Below are 20,648 nucleotides of genomic sequence, written 5' to 3'. Positions count from 1 at the left end.
CAGCTGCATATTTAGCTGACTTGTGCAGAAAGCCAAAACTGTACATCCCTACCGTAATGAGTAATGTAGAATAAAAATGATCTCTCTTCCAAATGTGCATGGAATTGAAGGTATTTTTTTTAAAATCTGTTAGTGTCCTTTTGTCTTTTGATCTTTACTTTTTTTTTTGGAAAGGTTAGCACTGATTTTCCCTAAAATTTAAAGTTTTGTGGCAGAAGGCTTGGAATGATGATGAAGTAGCCAAAAGTAGCATCATTGTGTTTAAAAGGAAAATATCCGTAGGCTAAACACACAAACACAGAGAGAAGCAACATAGAGAGCAGCTCCTTCCCTAGAGATATCCTTTTGAGAATGAAGCATAGTTGCAAAATACTGTCTATTGGAAGAAAAGTAATTATTGATGCTAGCAAGACTTCCCACTGATATTTAATATTTTATGATCAAAAATAGAATATTATTTTATACTGTTGTCTTTGTTCTTGCAACCAAGTCTTGCCTTTCTCTCTATCTCTATTTTTATCCACCTAAATATAAATATTCATGTTTTGTTTTCAATTTTTTCCAATAGAAGATGTTTTAAAAATAACAATTTAGTAAAAATATTTAAAATATTTTTTCTGCTTCTGTACCTAAAAACCTTAATGAAAAACAATACATTTATTGCACAAGAGATAAATGAACATTGCTATTATATAATTTAATTCTGTTATCAATTAAACCAACTTTAATTTTTGCCTTGGCTCCGCTTATATCTTTCTATTTATCCCAGTTGCATATTTAGCCGACTTGTGCTGAAAACGAAAATTTACATCCCTACCATATGGAGTCTTCCTTGCAACCAGCATCTGTGAGAGTTTATGAAAAAAACAGAATGCAAAATAATCTTATAAAACCATTTTTTTCTTCCTTTTGGGTCACTTAGTTTAGCAAGTCTAGCAATATCCATGTGCTATCTAACCATTGTTAGAAACAAATGCAGCCTTTTTTGAGGTTTAAAATGAAAAGAAAATTTAAGTTAAATATAATAGAAATATTTGCATATTTGACCCAAAAAGAAATATTTCATCACTTCTATCTGGTTAGAAATCAACTGGAAAGTCAGCTTGCTCTAAATGGTTCAGGCACCAGGCTATAAAACAGGTCATGGTGAATTTTAGTCCCACCATAGACAAGAAAGCTGGCTGGGTGACTTTGGGCCAGTCAATCAGTTTCAGCCCTATCTTCCTCACAGGGTTGTTGTTATGGGGGAAATAGAAGGAGCAAGAGGGATTAGGTATATTCTTTGCCTTGAGTTGTTTACAAAAATACAATAAATCCTCAACATATATGATGGACCCTGCCCATTACAGTTGAATATAGCAACAGTTGTTGTGTGAAGCTCAGCTCAGCTCAGCTAACTTCCCATCCCAGTAAGACGAGGAGGGTTACTTTAGACCAGGGGTCCCCAAACGTTTTACACAGTGGGCCAGTTCACTGTCCCTTGGACTATTGGAGGGCCGGACTATTAAAAGAACTATGAACAAATCCCTATGTACACTGCACATACCTTATTTTAAAGTAAAAAACAAAATGGGAACGTACTATTTAGAGGGGAGGAAGAAGTATGAAATTCATGTATGTTTATGTTTTGTTTTTAATTTTCTTTTGTTAACATCTGATTGGCTATACAAGGTTTTCTTGGTTTACAGAAAAATGTATAAAGAAGGAAGAAAAGTATGTACCTGTATGACAACATTAGAAAAAAAAACTTTTTGCAACTTTTTTGATGATTGATATTAGTTACTAACAAAATACCGCATTTTATTCATGGAAAATTAGATGGTACACCGTATTGTTTGAATGTATGTTGAGAGAAAATTTTAAAAAAAATTACACCCCCCTCCCAAATGTTCCTCCTTCCTCCATCCCTCCAGTCATTCCTTCCTTCCTTCCTTCCTTCCTTCCTTCCTTCCTTCCTTCCTTCCTTCCTTCCTTCCTTCCTTCCTACCTACCTACCTACCTACCTACCTACCTACCTACCTTGTTCCTTCCATTTCTTCTTCCTTCCTTCTTTCCTTCCTTCCTTCCTTCCCTTTCTATCCATTTCTCCTTCCTTCCCTCCTTCCTTCTCTCCTTTTCTCTGTTTTGCTTTCTTTCTCTATCTCTTTCTCTCTCTTGATTTCTCTCTCTCTCTCTCTTGCTTTCTCTCTCTTGTTCTCTCTCTCTTTCTCATTCCTTCTCTTGCTATCTCTCTTCCTCCCTCCCTTTCTCTCTCTCTCTCTTTCTCCCCCTTCCTTCCTTTCCTCCCTCCTTCCTTCCTCTCCATGTCTCTTTCCCTCCCACTTTTCCCCTTCTCTTTCCCTTTTCTTTTTTCTCTCCATTTCTCTCTCTCTCTCCTTCGGGCACAATCCCCACCTTGGCAGGAGGTGCCAGCAATAGACACAGGCGGTGGGGAAGGAGAGGGAGCCACTGTGCCCCAGGCACCACCCACTGCGGATGGGCCAGTGCTGGGCCTCTTTGAAGTTCACGGTGGAGTGCTCAGCCTCCCCACACACCCCCAGGCGCATGGTGGGCTGGCAGTGGAACCGGCTGATGCAAGACTTCCCTGCACTTTCCTTGCCACTCCCCACCCAGCTCCCTTGGAAAAGATTGCGTGGGGGGTTGTTTTCGTGTGCGCGGCCGCACGCCTTACAGGGAACATTGCCGTGGTCCCTGGACACAGCCGGAGAAGCCAGGCAGGGCTCAAAGCCCACAGGGGTTTCTCCTGGCCAACAGACGCACCCGCAGGCTGGATAAATGGCCTCAGTGGGCCGCATACGGCCTGTGGGCCGTAGTTTGGGGACCGCTGCTTTAGACCCTTAGAGACCTAGTACAGACCCACATCCACTTTCCCTGGCCTTCCCCAGGCCTTCCCACCCCATGAGCTTTTCCACACCTTGGGTCTCAAGAGGTCTTTTCTCACTCCCAGAGAGTCCTTCCAGTGCTTGGGCCTGTTTCCCACCCCACCTGGGCCAAACATCTTCTTCCTTTCTGATCTTTTGAAGAGCTCCAAGGGTTTCCAGAGGACTGGGATGGATTGCTTCATTGCATAGTCTCATGGCATGATTCTGGAAGCAGTCATCATGTTTCCAGCAGCTAAATTTCATTTTGGTACAGCCACCACTTGCAGAATTGTATCATGCGGCCAGATAATAAAGCAATCCATTTTGATGTGATTTGCACAGTGCTGCAGTTGATTTCTGCAGCATTCAGAAGCTTCTGCAGTGCTATGCAGATCTTGTTAAGGCATCAAAATGAAGCGGTTTGTCTAGCCAGCCTCCTTCCCCAATATAAGATCTGGAGAGCTTCAAAAGGTAAGTGCAATAGGAGAGGGGGTGGTGGTGCTGGAACAATCCTTTAATCAATCATAACGGTGAATAGCCGCAGGTGCTGCAGCCATTATAATTTGAAACAGGGTCATATATCTTTTTTGGCATCTATTGTAACTTTGAGTGTTTGTTAAGCGATCTGTTGTACCTCAAGGACCATCTGTAATAAAGGTGGGGTAAAAATAAACAAACACATCAGTCAATAAATATTAGATTAACCTAACTTCCAAGGCAATCCTTTGTAAAGCTTTAAACTTGAATCTTCAGGTGCTCCAGGAACTTTGTGTTTTTTTACCCCAGAATCCATAAGTCATAACTACTCCCTCGTGGTTATTCAATTGTTGTTAAGCAAACAAGAAAAAAATCTCTCTGAAGGAAAAACAAAAAAGGACAAGTTTCCAACTTCAAAAGCTGATATAAAAGCATTTGCAATCAAATAAAAGCAGAATGCCTCAACTACTACAGCAAACAAGAAGAAAACCCCCTACGCACCAAATCTAATGGAGCTTTCTACAACTTTGTCAACAATAAACTCAAAGACTCTAGACCTATCCCACCTCTCAAAGGACCCAACAACAAAGAATACCATGATGATTCATCCAAAGCCAACCTTCTCAACTCTTTCTTTGGCTCTGTCTTTGTTAACAGCAATGGCTCATTCCCCAATTTCATCAATCGCATCTCAAACTCCCTCAATGACCTAACCCAAGTAGACTTCACTGAGGACCAAGTTGAAAAAGCATTATGTGACCTTAAACCTTCTCTATCAGTCAGATCAGATGGTCTATGTGCTTCCTAAAAAAGCTCTCTTCTGCCATAGCTGAACCACTAAGCATACTTTTTGAAAAATCCTTTAGAACCAGCACACTTCTTAAGCTATTGTCGAAAGCAATGGTCATCTCCATCTTCAAAAAAGGAGAGCCCTCTCTTGTCGATAACTACAGACCAATTTTACTATGCTGCGTCCCATGCAAAGTCATGGAATCAATTATAAACAAATCAATTACTCTCCATCTAGAAACTAATAATTTGCTCTCTAACAAACAATTTGGTTTCAGAAAAAACCTATCCTGCAACCTGCAGCTCCTCCACTGCAAAAATATATGGACAACTCATCTAGATCAAGGGAAATCTATCGATGCAATTTATATCGACTTCTGCAAAGCCTTTGATTCAGTGGTCCATGACAAACTACTCCTAAAACTCAAATCCTATGGCATCTCAGGATCCTTCCATAGCTGGATTACAGCATTCCTGTCAAACAAACAATAATTGGTCAAAATAGGAAGCACCATATCTACCCCTCCGTCCCAGTTAAAAGCGGTGTTCCCCAAGGTAGTGTACTGGGACCAACGCTCTTCATTCTCTACATCAATGACCTTTGCGATTACATCACAAGCAACTGTGTCCTCTTCGCCGACAATGTAAAACTCTTCAACACCACCGATAACACAACTACTCTCCAAAAAGACCTGAACTCTGTTTCTGAGTGGTCTAAAACATGGCAACTCCAAATCTCAACTAGCAAATGCTCTGTCCTACACATTGGAAAGAAGAATCTGAACTCCAAATACGAACTGAATAATCAAATTATTACAGATAATCCCCACTTGATTAAAGACCTCGGTATACTAATAACAAAATATTTAAGTGCTAAAGCCCACTGCAACAACATAGCCAAGAAGGCTTCAAGAGTTGTAAACCTAATCCCACATAGCTTCTGCTCTGGCAATCTCACACTATTTACCAGAGCTTACAAACTTTTGCCAGACCCATCCTCGAATACAGCTCATCTGTTTGGAACCCATATCGCATCTCAGACATTAACACCCTTGAAAATGTCCAAAGATACTTCACCAGAAGAGCCCTTCACTCCTCCACTCGAAATAGAATACCCTACGAGACTAGACTTTCAAACCTGGGCCTAGGAAGCTTAGACAAGATCTAAGTATTGCCCACAAGATCATATGCTGCACCGTCCTGCCTGTTGGCGACTACCTCAACTTCAACCACAACAACACAAGAGCACACAACAGATTTAAACTTAATATTAACCACTCCAAACTTGACTGTAAAAAATATGACTTCAGTAACCGAGTTGTCAAAGCGTGGAACTCATTACCGGACTCCATACTGTCATCGCCAAACCGCCAACACTTTACCCTTAGATTATCTACGGTTGACTTATCCAGATTTCTAAGAGGTCAGTAAGGGGCGAGTACAAGTGCACTAGAGTGCCTTCCGTCTCCTGTCCTATTGCTTTCCTATATCTCCTATACCTTCCTTCTTTTCCTATATCTCTTCTTCTATTCTTTCATCGATATGTTCTATTACTATATTTTCTTTTCTATTCTTTCTTAAATATATTTCACTATGAGTATCTCCTCTATAACCTTCATCATGTATTTTACTATGTGTGTATATATATATACCCACTAAAACCCCCATTGTGTATTGGACAAAATAAATAAATAAAATAAATAAATATTTGACTTCCATAATTGACTTTGCTTGTCAGAAGCTAACTGGGAAGGTTTCAAATAGTGATCACATGGCCACAAGATGCTGCAACAATCACAGTCCAAACACTTTGTCCTTTGTTTATAGGGGTGGTACGATGGTTGCAACTTCACCTTTTGCAAGACCATTGTAACTTCAAACTCTCATTAAACAAACAATCTTAAGTTAAGGACTATCTTTATATTGATTTGATGCTGTATGATATTCAAAGTAGATGCATTGATTCAAATAAACAGTAGGGGTAATAAAGGCATATTTACATGTAAATATCTAAAGAAATATACATCATAGACACATGCACTTATATAAAATTTATATGTTTAATATAAAATGTTAAATTTATTTTAAATAAAAATGTTTTTTTCTCATTATGGTAGTGTTTAAATGTTAATCTTCTGGTTGTAATTCAGCACTGCTGTTCTAATTAAAATAGTCTAGTGAAGCAATGAACAATAGGAGTCGATGGATTTGTTGCCCTGTTTAATGATTTTCAGAAGCAATATCAAGAAGATATGTGGCATCAGAGAGGAAAGGTCCTGAGGGATATGGCAGCAGATGGCTAGGATTATTTTATTCATTTACCGCTGAATTAAAGTATGTCTCATCATTTTTGGGAGGTGAATTAATTCTGAAAAGTAATAATTCACTCCTAGGGCTCTTGTACTGTTTCCAGAGATTGTGGACATATTCTCTCATCTCTGCATTGGACCCTTTGGCTGATATCAAAAATTTGGATGAGAGGTGTTTTTAAACTCTCCAGAACTTCATGACCTTAGTCGTACTCAGTCGCAGGCTGTTCATTTTCCAAAGTAGAATAGAAAGAGGACCGGTTTAATTTTTGTGTGTGTAAATACCTGTGAGATATTTGCAGAGAGAGTTAGGAAAAGCAGGCAGGTGTTGCAGTCAGCAGCTCTGATGCAGAAGTGTTAATAATAGTTCATTGAACATGTTCTGGTGTGTGGTTGTTTGTTTGACAGCCTTTGGGCCAGAAACCAGAATTCTCTTTATTTTGTGTTCTCTTTTATTCCTCTTCTTTGTTCAATCCTTGGTTTGCACATCAAGAAGCTGCAAATTGTCAATAATATTTTGATCACCAAATATGAAAGGGTCATGTAGCAGTATTTTTTAATGCAATTGTCAGAAAAAACAGAGTACCTTTGCGTTAGACGCAATTAGTAGGAAAGCGTAAATTTAGACAGCTGTCAGGTGTGTGTGTGATTTGGCACAAAATGCTTCTCTCCCCATTCTCCATAGCCTTCTGTTCCAAAGTGGCTAAAGCCCTGACATATTGTTGTCTGCCTGGCAGAAAGAAAGAAAGCGACAGGGAACCAATTCTTTTTTCCCAGGTTTGAGTCTTGGATCTTCTGCTCTCTATAGTGTCCAAGATCTCAGATTTGTTTTTCTGCAACTGCTGGCTCTGAATGTGAATTATTTCTGTGGGTGTGTGCAGGGTGGTGGTGGTTTGCAGAGAAAGATCGATTTTCTTGCTTCCTCCAGAGGCACACAGATGTCTTCTATTGAAATATTCATCTGCAAGATACCTCTCTCGTCCCCCTCCTCCCATGCCTAAAGTCAAGTCTTTGTCAAGCTAACTTGGCTGTGTGTGGCACCACCTAGCAAGGTATTAAAAACGAGGCATCTTGCTTTCCAGAGTGATTGCAATTCATACAGCTGCTAAAAATTATAGCATTCTCCTTGTTAACACTTGTTGTTTATCTTAAAAGTTATTTTGTTTCATATTATTAATCTTTATTCTTTTTCAGAATATATTAATTTTTTTACCAAAAATATTGTATTTTTCAGAGTATAAGGTGCACCTTTTCCCCCCTCCCTAAAAGAGGCTGAAAATTTGGGTGCATCTTATACTCTGAATATACTCAAAAGCTTTTTCAAAGCTTTTTTCCCCAGCCCCAATGAAACTCTAACAATCTTCCCGCTCTTCCCAGCCTTTTTTCATTGGTACTCCCTCTGAATAAGAGTTTTCTAGCCCTAAGTCTTTGTAGGCTTTTTTTCCTTGCTACTTGCAATGAAGAAGGTTTTTAAAGCTTTAACGAGAGGATAAAATAATATGCTGAGAGATGCTAGCTAGATAAATACGTGGTTGGCAGATTTACGCCCTATTTTCCAAAAACCAAGGTACATCTTATACTGTGTTGTGTCTTATACACTGAAAAATATGGTAGATAAAATACAAAGATAACTCATGGGGGAAAAAAATCACACAGTACTAAATAATAATTAAGAAACAATGCTAGCCCCTCACTTAAAGCTAAAATAAATGAAACAGAAAAAAGACTCCAAAGACTAATATAATGTAATATCTTACAATAGTAAAAAATCTAAGATAATGTCTTAAATGCCACTGCTTTACAAAAGTTCTTGTAGTATACTATATTAGCACGAAAAACAAAAATTTAGAAAGAAGTGCCCTAATAATATTTCTGTATCATTGTAAAATATCATAAAATCTATGCCAAAAAAGAACATATTATTTCATAATTTGATTAGTTGGAAATACTGCCTTTTTCAGAAGGATAAATTACCCTTTTTCAAACACCAATCTTTAGAGCAGTATACAGTGGTACCTCGTGATACGAACCCCTCGTGATACGAACCCCTCGTGATACGAACCTGGGGTTCGGAAATTTTTTGCCTCTTCTTACGAACTTTTTTTGGCTTATGAACTCCGCAAAATGGTGCTTTGTTGGCCGCCGCCACCAGGCTGTCAACTTTTAAAACAGCCAGGGGGCTTCTCGGCATTCTCCCGAACCCGAAAAGTTCGGGTTCGGGTTTGGGTTTGGGAGGCCGCCGAGAAGCACCGCCGCCCAGCTGTCACCTTGTGAAACAGCCGGGGGGCTTCTGGAAGTTCGGGTTTGGGTTCGGGTTCTGGAGGCTGCCGAAAAGCGCCCGGCTGTTTTAGAAGGTTACATCCGGGCGGTGCCGCTCGGCGGAGTGCCATTTTTGCGATCGGCGGTGGCGTTTTTGGCCGATCTGGAGGCTGGAAAGGAGGTGGGGAATCCCAATAGGGAATTCCATGGGCGGAGCTTTGACGTCACGAAGACGTCCGGATGGTGCCTCTTTGGAGAGGACATAATTCTTGCCCCAATGCTGGGCTATTATTACTTTCAAGACCCTATGTGATACAGTACCAGGATTTATTGAGTCCAACTATCAAGAGGACGCCTGAACTAGTGATTCCCACTTTATGAGAATCACTAGTTCACCTCGTCGAGCACCTTCTGAAGATACAGATTCATTCAGTTTGTAAAGCTGCCTAATTAACAAGTGAATTTGAATGTCAACAGCTCAGACTCTGTTGAGGTTTTGTAAATCAAAATCAAAACAGGGTTTTTTTCTTAGCATACTTTTGGGCTTTAAATTGGACAAAGTATTTGCTGGCAATAGTTTGTAATTGTTTTCCATTTTTATTTTATCTTTGTTATCCTACCCAAGTCTGCCAGAATGAGGGAGTTTGTATATATTATAAAACCAATTAGTCAATCTTAGTGAACTTTGATTCAGAACTATTCTATCTTTAAGTTTATTATTTGAACTATGTGGCAAAATGCCATAGAACGTTTCCCTTTTCTTTTTCAGGATGACTTTCTATACAGTGTTTCAATTTTAAGTGGAATCCTTTGTACTGCTTTAGCAGTGATCAAATTTATGTTGGGAAAGGTGCTTACAAGCAGAGCATTGTTAACAGATGGTAAGTAGCAAACAGGTATTTCTTTCTTGATATTATTAAATCAAAGGCTAGTGAACTAAGAGGTAAGTGACGGTTCTGTGTGATTGGATGAAATTACAAAGAGGAGACTTGGTTAATGTATATATAACAGGTTTGGTTAACTTTTTGGAGTTCACTGAACCTTTTGTCCTCTCACCTGTTAAAAAAAATAATTTAGAAGCAAACATTATGCACAGAGGTCATTCAGGGACTACCTAATCTTGTAGCTTGTTGCTCTAAAATTATGATCATTATTAAAGCCACTAATAGTTTGTCTAAATTTGAGGTCTTCAAAATTGGCAACTTTAAGACTTGTGGACTTCATCTCCCAGAATTCTCCAGCCAGTCCTCAAGTCCTATAGTTGCCAAGTTTGAAGACCTCTGATCTAAATAAATAATACATGGAAAAATAAACTTTGAAATGAAATTGCCAGATAAAATGTTTTAACGAGTCATTCAGTCAAATTGAAAACATTGTACCAAAATTGACTGTAAAAATCAAAATTACTTTTCACACTCAACATTTGGCCAAACATTAAAAAACAAACCCTAAGCATGTTCATTTTATTAGATTCAATAATTGTCCACCTGCATTTTGCTTGAAATTGCTGTTTATCTTTTGCTTGTTGTTTTTCAGACTTCAGGAATTCTGTAAATTGTATCACTCTTAAATCATGTTAATGTGTGCAGTGACAGGATTTTCAGAAATCTGGTGTTTTACTATTTCAACTGATACACACTTACATATACACGTTTCTTTAGCCAATAAATCACTTTTAAAATTAAAATTTAAAAATAGGACTTGGATAAAAAAAGCCCTTAGCACAAATTTAAAAACTGGATTTTTTACTTATAACTATATTTATGGTTTGGAACTGAATTAGGTTAGCTAAAACTGGCACCATATAACTGTTATAAATAAATAAATAAAAGTAGTAACATCAACAATAGAATAATCCTTCAAAAATAATATTGCAGCTATGATTTTATAAAGGTCATGGAATTTTCTCCATGTTGCCAACATCATTTATTGTGTTTCTCAGCAACAATGACTAATAGTTCTCACTGGGAATTTTTAATTCTGGTGACATTATCTTTTTTCCTCTGCAAATTTTTAGAAGAAGCATCAACTGATGTATCTCTTGTGAAAAATAAAAAGATGTGTTTTTTCTGCATGACAAATTAAGGTATTCACCTGAGATAAACAAACTGAGTGAGAAGTGCAACATTAACAGGCATAATTTCATTCTTTACCGTGTCTCTCATGCATGTACAAAGGAAGTCCATATTTTTAAAAAAAATAATGTGTGGTTTTTAACCAGGTACTAGCGTAATTGAATGCATCAAGAGAATTCCCAAAGAAAATGGGCAAGAGTAATCATATTTATGAAACATAGAAAACATAGAAACATAGAAGACTGACGGCAGAAAAAGACTTCATGGTCCATCTAGTCTGCCCTTATACTATTTCCTGTGTTTTATCTTAGGATGGATATATGTTTATCCCAGGCATGTTTAAATTCAGTTACTGTGGATTTACCAACCACGTCTGCTGGAAGTTTGTTCCAAGCATCTACTACTCTTTCAGTAAAATAATATTTTCTCACGTTGCTTTTGATCTTTCCCCCAACTAACTTCAGATTGTGTCCCCTTGTTCTTGTGTTCACTTTCCTATTAAAAGCGCTTCCCTCCTGAACCTTATTTAACCCTTTAACATATTTTAATGTTCCAATCATGTCCCCCCTTTTCCTTCTGTCCTCCAGACTATACAGATTGAGTTCATTAAGTCTTTCCTGATACATTTTATGCTTAAGACCTTCCACCATTCTTGTAGCCCGTCTTTGGACCCGTTCAATTTTGTCAAGGGTCTAGTAAGTTTCCTACTCCAAATGAAAATGAAATTTTTTTTCAGGAGCCAAGACATTGGAAAGTTAATTTGTGAAACAAGTTGTAATCCAATAACACATTTTAACACACAAGCAAATTGTTTAGAAATAAATTTAATTCAGTTGGCACAGCCATTATCTCACAGAGCTGTTCTATCAATTAAATTTTTAGGTTACCAATCCTGAATCCTGAGATTCATATATTTACTAATATTTGGGCAGATAGCAGTGTGAAGCTTGAATTTTCTCAGACATACCAAAGTTGAACATCAATATTTAATCACTACTGTTAGACCACAGAAACTGAAAAATACATCTTTGGCACTCTGGGCATCTTCATTGAATTCTCTAACAGAAATGCAAATCGGAATACTTCCTACCCGATTACCAAGCTTCTGCCCTATCCTGTAGCCAGAAAACTCTGCCCCCTTATGTGACATCAGCCCTGAGACTCTTGGAAATTAGAAGGGAGACTCCTTTCTTATTGATTCAAATTTTACAGGATCTCCTTCACTTGGGTATGAAAAAATCTGTGACACATTGGCCAGCTCTTATTCCTTTCATTATTTTTTAATTAATAAACGTATACATTGCTTTGAAGGAAAAACTCTTGCAGCTCTATGTGATAATCAGCCAACTGGACATTTTGGAGTATTTGTAACTCATCTCTTTCTCTACAATCTAAGGCCATAATGGTGAATCGTTGGCACATGTGCCATAAGTAGCATATGGAGCATTTGTGGGCATAGGAATTCAAGTCTAGCATGCATGCGCACGCTGGCCAGTGATGTTTGGGCCTTCTAGGCCCACTGGAAGTCAGGAAACAGCCTGTTTTCAGCCTTGGGGGGGGGCATTTTTTTTGCTCTCCCAAAGCTCTAGAGCCTTTCTAGGAGCCTGAGGAGGGTGAAAATGGCCTCCCCCACAGGAGGTCTTCTGGAGGCCAGAAATGTCCCATTTGCTGACTTCTGGTTGGATCAGAAGGTCCGGGTTTTTTGTTCTCTCCAGGTTTCAAAGCCTTTCTAGGAGCCTGGGGAAGGTGAAACTGGCCTTCCCCATCCCCCTGGAGGCTCTCTGGAGGCCAGAAATGGCCCATTTCCTAAATTGAAATGGGCCATTTCTGACCTCCCGAGGCCTCTGGAGGGTGCTAGGCTGTTTTGCCCTCCCCAGGCTCCTTGAAAGACTCTGGAGCTTGGGGAAGGCTGTTTTCATCTTCCCCAGCTCCTAGAAAGGCTCTGAAGCAAGGGTAGAGTGAAAAATAGGCATGCCACTGTGTGCCAGGAGTGTGGGGGGGTCGCATGTGGTTGGCACATGGAATAATGGGTGTGGGCCCACAGGCATGCCATCCCCCCTGCACTCTCTCTTTAGGCATGCAAATAAAAAGGTTTGCCATCATTGATCTAAGGTGACCTTATGTTAGGATACTTCTGGAACTTTATGTCAACTTACAGAAGATGTCTCCTATATGCAAGGCCAGGCAAGAATGGCCAACAGTTCATAGACTTGAAAGGGCATGAAGAAAATTCTATGATTAGAAAGTTTATACTGTTGTCTATAGAAGGCTTGATTCTGGTGTTCCACAGTAAATCTGGTCTAACCCTGTCAACTCTGTGACGATTTTGCTGCTAATGAATTTGGGGCAGGTTGCCGGAGACATGAATTTAAGTCTTTTCTGATGCCTTTAGGAAAGTAAGATCTATTCAATTGATATTTTTTCTATTATTCTGGCTCCCTGATGATTTCCAGCATATTATACAAAAAGAGCATGTCTTCTTACTTAATTAAATGTATAAATCTTATCCCCGCTCTACCACTCATCTAGGGCAAAGTATAATGAAATATAAATTAAGGCTGATCAGAAAACAAAATAACACTTGAGAATTAGCATTAGAATTTAAAGAGTGATGCCGCATCATAGAGTTAAAAATCAAGCTGGGTCTTTATTGCACGTTAAAACCTGACCAGCGAAGGAGACAGTCTTACCTTGAGACTGTTCTAAAGCAGTGGTGTCATGTGAAGGGCACACTACCCCAGATCCATGAAGGGGGGAAATGTCATGAAATGTCAAGTGACGGTAACGTGATGCAGTGAGTTTGACACCCGTGTTCTAGAGTTATGGTTTTGTTATTGAAAATGTTCTGTCTGAATATTTTCCAAGCTGGGCTTTCTATTTGGTAGACAATGTCAGAGGCTCTGATGCTTTAAAATATATTATAGACAGGTTCAGTAAGGGGGTCTTGACTTTTTAAATATCTCAACTCCAAGCTATTTAGGCTTATAATCATACTGATTTTGTTGTGGCCTATTGGCCATTGACCCCTCTAGCAGCTGAATCAGAGGAGGAGGAGGCGTGGGAGTCAGGATCACCATCAGCATCAGCATCAGGGCAACATTAGAGCTCTGAGGGGAAAGAGAGAATGGAGCTGGCAGAGAGAGACCAGAGGCAGAGCCTGGATCATCCGTCAGCCCTCAGATGGAGAATCAACCGCTCCCAGGACTGGAGGTGGTTGATAGGGAAGAGAAGAAGCAGCTGGGTCCAGTGCCTGACCCGCGGCAGAAGGCAGAGGAGAACAGTGGAAAGGTGTGGGCTGATCCTGGGGAAGGAAGAGCTACTGCTATTGGTGAGGCCCCACTCTAGCTCTGGAGATGAAAAGCAGATGAATAGATGTAACAGTAAACTATTCATCTTCCGACCTGACTTGTTAGTTGGTGAGATAAACTTTTTGTTGGGGCTGCCAGCATTCCTAAGAAAGGAATCTTTTGAGTTCATGTCAGAGGGTTTATCGTATTTGTTAGAATGTCTAGGTAATATAATAAACCTTCAACAATCTTTAAGTAGAGTTAATGTAGCAATGAGGATTAGTCAGTCAATGAATCAGATTTAGTACAAAATAGAACAATATTATTATATACAGATAGGCCAAAACAATAGTAGTTCCAATATAATACACATATAAGTCTAATAATGGTTTACAAACCAGATTATCGCACACTGCAAGTATACATACAGCAAATATAAATCTCTCTAGTATAAACTCCCCCAAGAGGAACATCATTGGCTCCCTCTTATGGCCAACCAGCACATGTCTCTTAAAAGTACAGTCTTAAACTTACATTGTTAGCCTATTGCATACAGTATATTAACAGTATTTGGGGAGCTGGGTCAGAACAAATTTCACACACAAAGGGCTCCCTGGAGAAGTTTCCAAGTGAGCTCCTCTTTGAGGGATATGGTGGTACAGAAATGTAAGATAAATACAAATAATCATAGACAGATATGGAGAAGGAAAAAGATTGAAAGAGTGATTCTGCCTATAAAGTTCTTGCAATAAATATGAATTTATTACTATTAACCCTGCTGGAGCTTTCAGCAGTATTTGATTGTCCCTAGATACCGTCTGAAAAGTCTGTTTCTGAAATAGATGCCATGCTGGACACGAGCAGCTGCAAACATTTATCTGATTTAAACTGATTCTCCCGAGTGCTGTAGAGCCATAGGCATTACTACAAAATATATACCGTGATATAATATCAGAAAATTATTTTCTGATGTGGATTTTTATTTAATTTTACTATTGGCAAAAACTATGGATGTGGTAAACAAGAGTTGCTTTACAACATGTAGAAGAATATTCTGCTGTTTTTAAGCAAAGCTCTGCATGGAAAAATGTAATTTAGTAAATAGACATAAACCTTCTTGACATTTATGCTAGACCCTTTCCTAAGACTGTAGCACAGTGGTTCCCAAACTTTTTTTGCCCATGCCTCACCTAAGCATCTCTAATTATAAATCATATAAACAATATATAATTGGCATATAAATTCAATAAACAAACAAACAAACCTACCTGGCAGGGGAGACACCATGATCAACAAACAAACAAACAAATAAATAAATAAATAGCTCATCTCCCCCCCCCACCCCGACATATAATTCTTACTATTCAAAAAGTGAACTCCTACTTGTGTGGAGGGAGCCTAAAAAGCCATTAACTTGGTTTAAACAAGGTTGCAATTGCCACTATTAAAAATCAAATTGCTCCCCCTGGGAACCAGGGCTGTAGCATCTCCCTAATTTCTGAGTTTAGAGCAAACAGACTTCTAGTTTCGGCAAATAGCTGAGAATGTTCCTTTTTTTCTTTTAATTATATGCTTGTAATAATTGCACTGCTGCTATTTTTTCCCATTAACAAAATTAAGGAGTGAACTGTGTAATTAGTCTGCTGTCTATGTGTTTAACCTATTTTAGTTAAATATAGCTAAGCCCAGATTTCTCTAATTTTGCATCATTATATTGAATGGAATAGAATCTCTGGAAAATGAAGATCTCACTCACAAGATATGAAAAATAGGGTAATCTCTGTTTACAAAATTCTTAATTTTAAATTTAAAGTCTCTTTTGATCAAACTCAGCTCCTGGTAATTACATACCAGTAGACATGTTGAAAAAGTGGCTTTCACTTGGATTGCTGTGAAGTTTTGTGTTGTTTGTAAATAGATGGCATATATATAAGTTTGAGACACAACAAGGAAATCCAAGGATTAAAAATTAAAAATGAACACTATAAACTTCAAGCTTTTGCTGATGACATGGTGTTCATTGTACAAGACCCCTTAAAATCTGCACCTATCCTAATTAATGAAATAAATAAATTTGGAGAGATTGCTGGATTAAAAATTAATAGAGAAAAAACAAAAATGATAACAAAAAATATGACAAAACAGCAGATATCGAAATTAGAAGAATCCACTAAAATAAAAACCGCCAAAAAAGTTAAATACTTAGGATTATGGATTACCGCAAATTGCAGCACTATCAAGAAAGACAATTATGATAAACTAATCAATGAAATGGACAAAGATTTTTGCAGATGGTCGAAACTCCCACTCTCTATAATGGGGAAAATTGCTGTAATTAAAAGCAATATACTTCCTAGATTTCTATACCTTTTCCAAACTGCACCCATTAAACTAAACAGGACCTTTTTCAAAAACTTACACAAAAAAATTCGTAAATTCATATGGACAAAAAAAAAGGCCAGGATAAAACTTAAGGACCTACAAGACCATAGGTCAAGGGGTGGATTTGGGTTACCAAACATGGAACTATACTACCATGCCTCAATTGTAAACCTACTGAAAGAATGGATAATACTTAAAAATTCTAGAATATTAACACTTGAAGGCTATGACCTTCAATCCGGGTGGCACAAGTTTCTGATGACAGACATAGATAAAATACCAACATATTTCAGATCACACTACATCCGAAAAACCTTAATTAACACCTGGCACTTCATTAAAAACCCCCACTACCTCTGCATCCCAAAATGGATTTCACCAACAGAAGCCATTATATACCCGAATGCATTAACCCCTGATAAAATTATAACATACGACCAACTACTAAACGAAAATAATGAACTAATCCCTAAGCAAAAACTCATGGAAAAAGGTATTAAAGTAGATTGGTTACACTACCTACAAATAAAATCAAAATATAATGAAGATAAGAACAAATCAGACTTCCAAAAAAATAACCCCCTCGATAAAATAATTTTTGGTCCACAAAAAAAGCAAATATCAAATATATACAATATCCTCCTTCAACACGATACTGTTGAAGAAATAGTTAAAGGAACTATGATAGCGTGGTCACAAAACTTTGGGTACACAATTTATTTAAACGAATGGGAAAAAATTTGGACTGCTAACTATAACGATGGCAACCTCATATAAGGAAAACCACTATAAAATGTTCTACAGATGGCACTTGCCACCTGCTAGACTTGCAAAAATGTATCCAAATCTATCACCATTATGTTGGAAATGCAGGGAAAAACCAGGTACATATTACCACATCTGGTGGACATGTGAAACCACCCAAAAATATTGGGAAAAATTTAAAACTATACTAGAACAAATTACTTCTCAGACTATCCATGCGAAACCCGAACTATTTCTACTAGGAATCACAAGACAAAATTTTAGTAAAGAAAACAGATATATTATAAATTATTACAGCCGCATGGATTTTATATGCACAATTTTGGAAGCAAGAAAAAAACCCAACTACCCTATCACTCTTGATTAAAATAATGGAATGCGCAGAAATGTCCAAACTAACAATGGAACTGCAAAACAAGGATGAGACAGATTTCTACAAAGCTTGGGATAAATGGTACCTCTGGTTAAAAAAAAGGAATTATCTAAAAATTATTCATCAAGAAAAATATCCAACAAAAACAACTTGAAAAAATAGCAATTTACACCACAAATCATAACATCAAATTGAAACAACAAACTGTAAACATCGATCGACACGAACTCCAACTTTACAAAGAAAATAAACCCCTAAATCAATTATACATATTGGCACTAAAAACTACATACAAAACATATTGATAAAGCCTTAGGGTAAAACACACCAACTACGAGCTCAAACTACAGGCCGCAAATCATGAAAGACCCAGCTCTAACGCTGGTTTTCGCTTCTCTATCCCCCCCTCCTTCTTTTCCCTATCCCTCTTCCTTCTATATCTACCTCCCTCCCTTCACAACCCCCTTCTCCCACTCCCCAATTACTACATAAGTAGAGTGTAAATGTTAAAATGTACAATATGTATATCTCTTTTGTCTTTCTGTATTTGGTTTTTATTGTATATATTTAATAAATTTATTAAAAAAAAAAAGTTTGAGATGACACATGTATAATTTCAAGATGATGTTGGGGCAGTCTCAGAATGATTTTATCATAGCTTATAAAGAAGTCACCATGTACTATATATATACCGTGTTTCCCCGAAAGTAAGACAGTGTCTTACTTTCTTTTTATCCCCAAAAGCCCCACTATGTCTTACTTTCAGGGTATGTCTTATATTGGAAAAAAATTGTCGAATTTTTTGTTTTAACCATAAAATTAACATTTAGACGTGGTGACGTATGGAGGGGGGGCGGCGCGGAAGTGGGCAGGAGGCGGCGCTCATTAAGATCAGAGGGAGGTGGCAGACGCGGCGACGTATGGAGAGGGGGACGGCGCAGGCGGGGCAGGAGGCGGCGCTCATTTAGATCAGATGGAGGCGGCAGACGCGGTGACGTATGGAGGGGGGCGGCGCGGAAGTGGGCAGGAGGCGGTGCTCATTAAAATCAGAGGGAGGTGGCAGACGCGGTGACGTATGGAGAGGGGGACGGCGTAGGCGTGGGCAGGAGGCGGCGCTCATTTGGATCAGACGGAGGCGGCAGACGCGGTGACGTATGGAGGGGGGGCGTCGCGGAAGTGGGCAGGAGGCGGCGCTCATTAAAATCAGAGGGAGGTGGCAGATGCGGCGACGTATGGAGAGGGGGACGGCGCAGGCTTGGGCAGGAGGCGGAGCTCATTTGGATCAGACGGAGGCGGCAGACGTGGTGACGTATGGAGGGGGGCAGCGCGGAAGTGGGCAGGAGGCGGCGCTCATTTGGATCAGACGGAGGCGGCAGACACGGTGACGTATGGAGGGGGGCGGCGCGGAAGTGGGCAGGAGGCGGAGCTCATTTGGATCAGACGGAGGCGGCAGATGCGGTGACGTATGGAGGGGGGGCGGCGCGGAAGTGGGCAGGAGGCGGCACTCATTTGGATCAGACGGAGGCGGCAGACGCGGTGACGTATGGAGGGGGGGCGGCGCGGAAGTGGGCAGGAAGCGGCACTCATTAAGATCAGAGGGAGGTGGCAGATGCGGCGACGTATGGAGAGGGGGACGGTGCGGACGTGGGCAGGAGGCGGCGCACAGCTAGATGAGAGGGAGGCGGCAATACCCCCGTGTTTCCCTGAAAGTAAGACATATGTCTTACTTTTGGGGTACGGCTTATATTAGCCGACCCCCCTGAAACCCCCGATACGTCTTACAATCGGGGGTGTCTTACTATCGGGGAAACAGGGTACCTCTCAGTCTATCTGGGATATTACTTCCAATAAGGTTTTAATTCTGTCTTTATAGAATTGTCATTTTCAGTTGCTTCTGGAGAAATGCATTTAAAATGTCCGTGAAGCCCACAAAGGCCATTAAACATGTCAATTAAGCTATTCAGTAAAGCTAATTAACATATGGGGGGGAAATTGATGAGGTAAACAAAGTATGCCGCAGAAGAGCATCTCTGGAGCCAATAGAGGGAATGTTGCTAATTTTAGAGGATTTTTATTGTAATCACTTGCCTTAAACCAAAAAGCAAGAGTAAGGGCTGTGTGTGTGTGTGTGTGTGTGTGTGTGTGTGAGAGAGAGATAATATCATAGTGGGGAGAGGTGATACCTGGGAGTGTCAAAGGAATTAACCATGCATATTACTTAGGCAGTAATGTGGGTGGTGTTTAAATTTAATAATAAATATCAGATTGTGGCTAATCTGGGTTTATGGATGTGTGAGAGAGATGTGATCAGGCTGACATCTTATGGCCAGAAGTTGAAAACACAGAGCTGGAATATGACCATTATTTTCAGCTTTACTTTTTGAGAGTTCTGTTGTTATTAGTCAATGCCTAGCATTCACGACTCCAATGGGTGATTCGGTGGAGTACTGAATTCCTCACAAACTCTGATGGAGCTCTTGGCTGCAATTATTGCCATTGGAGAAACCCTTTGGTGTCTCTTGTGAATCCAAAAGCACAAATTGAAACTTCCCCCGCTTCTCCCTCTCTTTTTCTCTCTCCTTTCCCCTCTTCCCAATCATTGTATATTCAGTGTGGCCATTTGTTCCCTTCTGTCCTTCTGGTTAAGCCTTGCCTGTGTTGCTTGAGCCTGAATTGCTGTGAGTGAGAGCTGACTAATTTAACAGTTCTAGGCTGCAGAGGGATCGAATCAAGATCACATGAATTGTTAACACTACTTTATAATGCCTCGGTAAGGCCACACCATACTGCATCCATTTTTGGTTGCCACGATGTAAAAAAAGATGTCGAGACTCCGCAGAGAAGAACAACAAAGACGATTAGGAGACTGGAGGGTAAAACATATAAAAGAAACAGTTGCTGGAATTGGGTAGGTCTAGCTTGATGAAAAGAAGGACTGGGGTGACATGATAGCAGTGTTCCACTATCTCAGGGGTTGCCACAAAGAAGAGGGAGTCAGGCTATTATCCAAAGCTCCTGAGAGTAGAACAAGAAGAAATGGATGGAAACTAATCAAGAAGAGAAACAACCTA

At 39.4% G+C, this 20,648-nt stretch overlaps 2 protein-coding genes across 2 annotated transcripts in view; one reads left to right on the top strand and one right to left on the bottom strand.

The window, feature by feature from the left end:
* CCNT2 (cyclin T2) overlaps positions 1 to 20,648 on the bottom strand; it is a 365,293-nt gene that overhangs the window by 202,449 nt on the left and 142,196 nt on the right. The gene's annotated exons all lie outside the window — the stretch shown is intronic.
* The window catches only part of TMEM163 (transmembrane protein 163), a 114,364-nt gene that overhangs the window by 87,973 nt on the left and 5,743 nt on the right, over positions 1 to 20,648 (top strand). Inside the window, exon 6 of the mRNA XM_070731225.1 lies at positions 9,465 to 9,576. Coding sequence (XP_070587326.1) covers positions 9,465 to 9,576 — 112 coding nt within the window. The remainder of the gene's footprint in view (positions 1 to 9,464; positions 9,577 to 20,648) is intronic.

This window comes from Erythrolamprus reginae, chromosome 1 (assembly GCF_031021105.1).
Source record: "Erythrolamprus reginae isolate rEryReg1 chromosome 1, rEryReg1.hap1, whole genome shotgun sequence".
Lineage (NCBI taxonomy): Eukaryota > Metazoa > Chordata > Lepidosauria > Squamata > Dipsadidae > Erythrolamprus > Erythrolamprus reginae.
The sequence above is the reverse complement of the archived record's forward strand: the minus strand, read 5'-3'. Positions and strand labels throughout refer to the sequence as shown.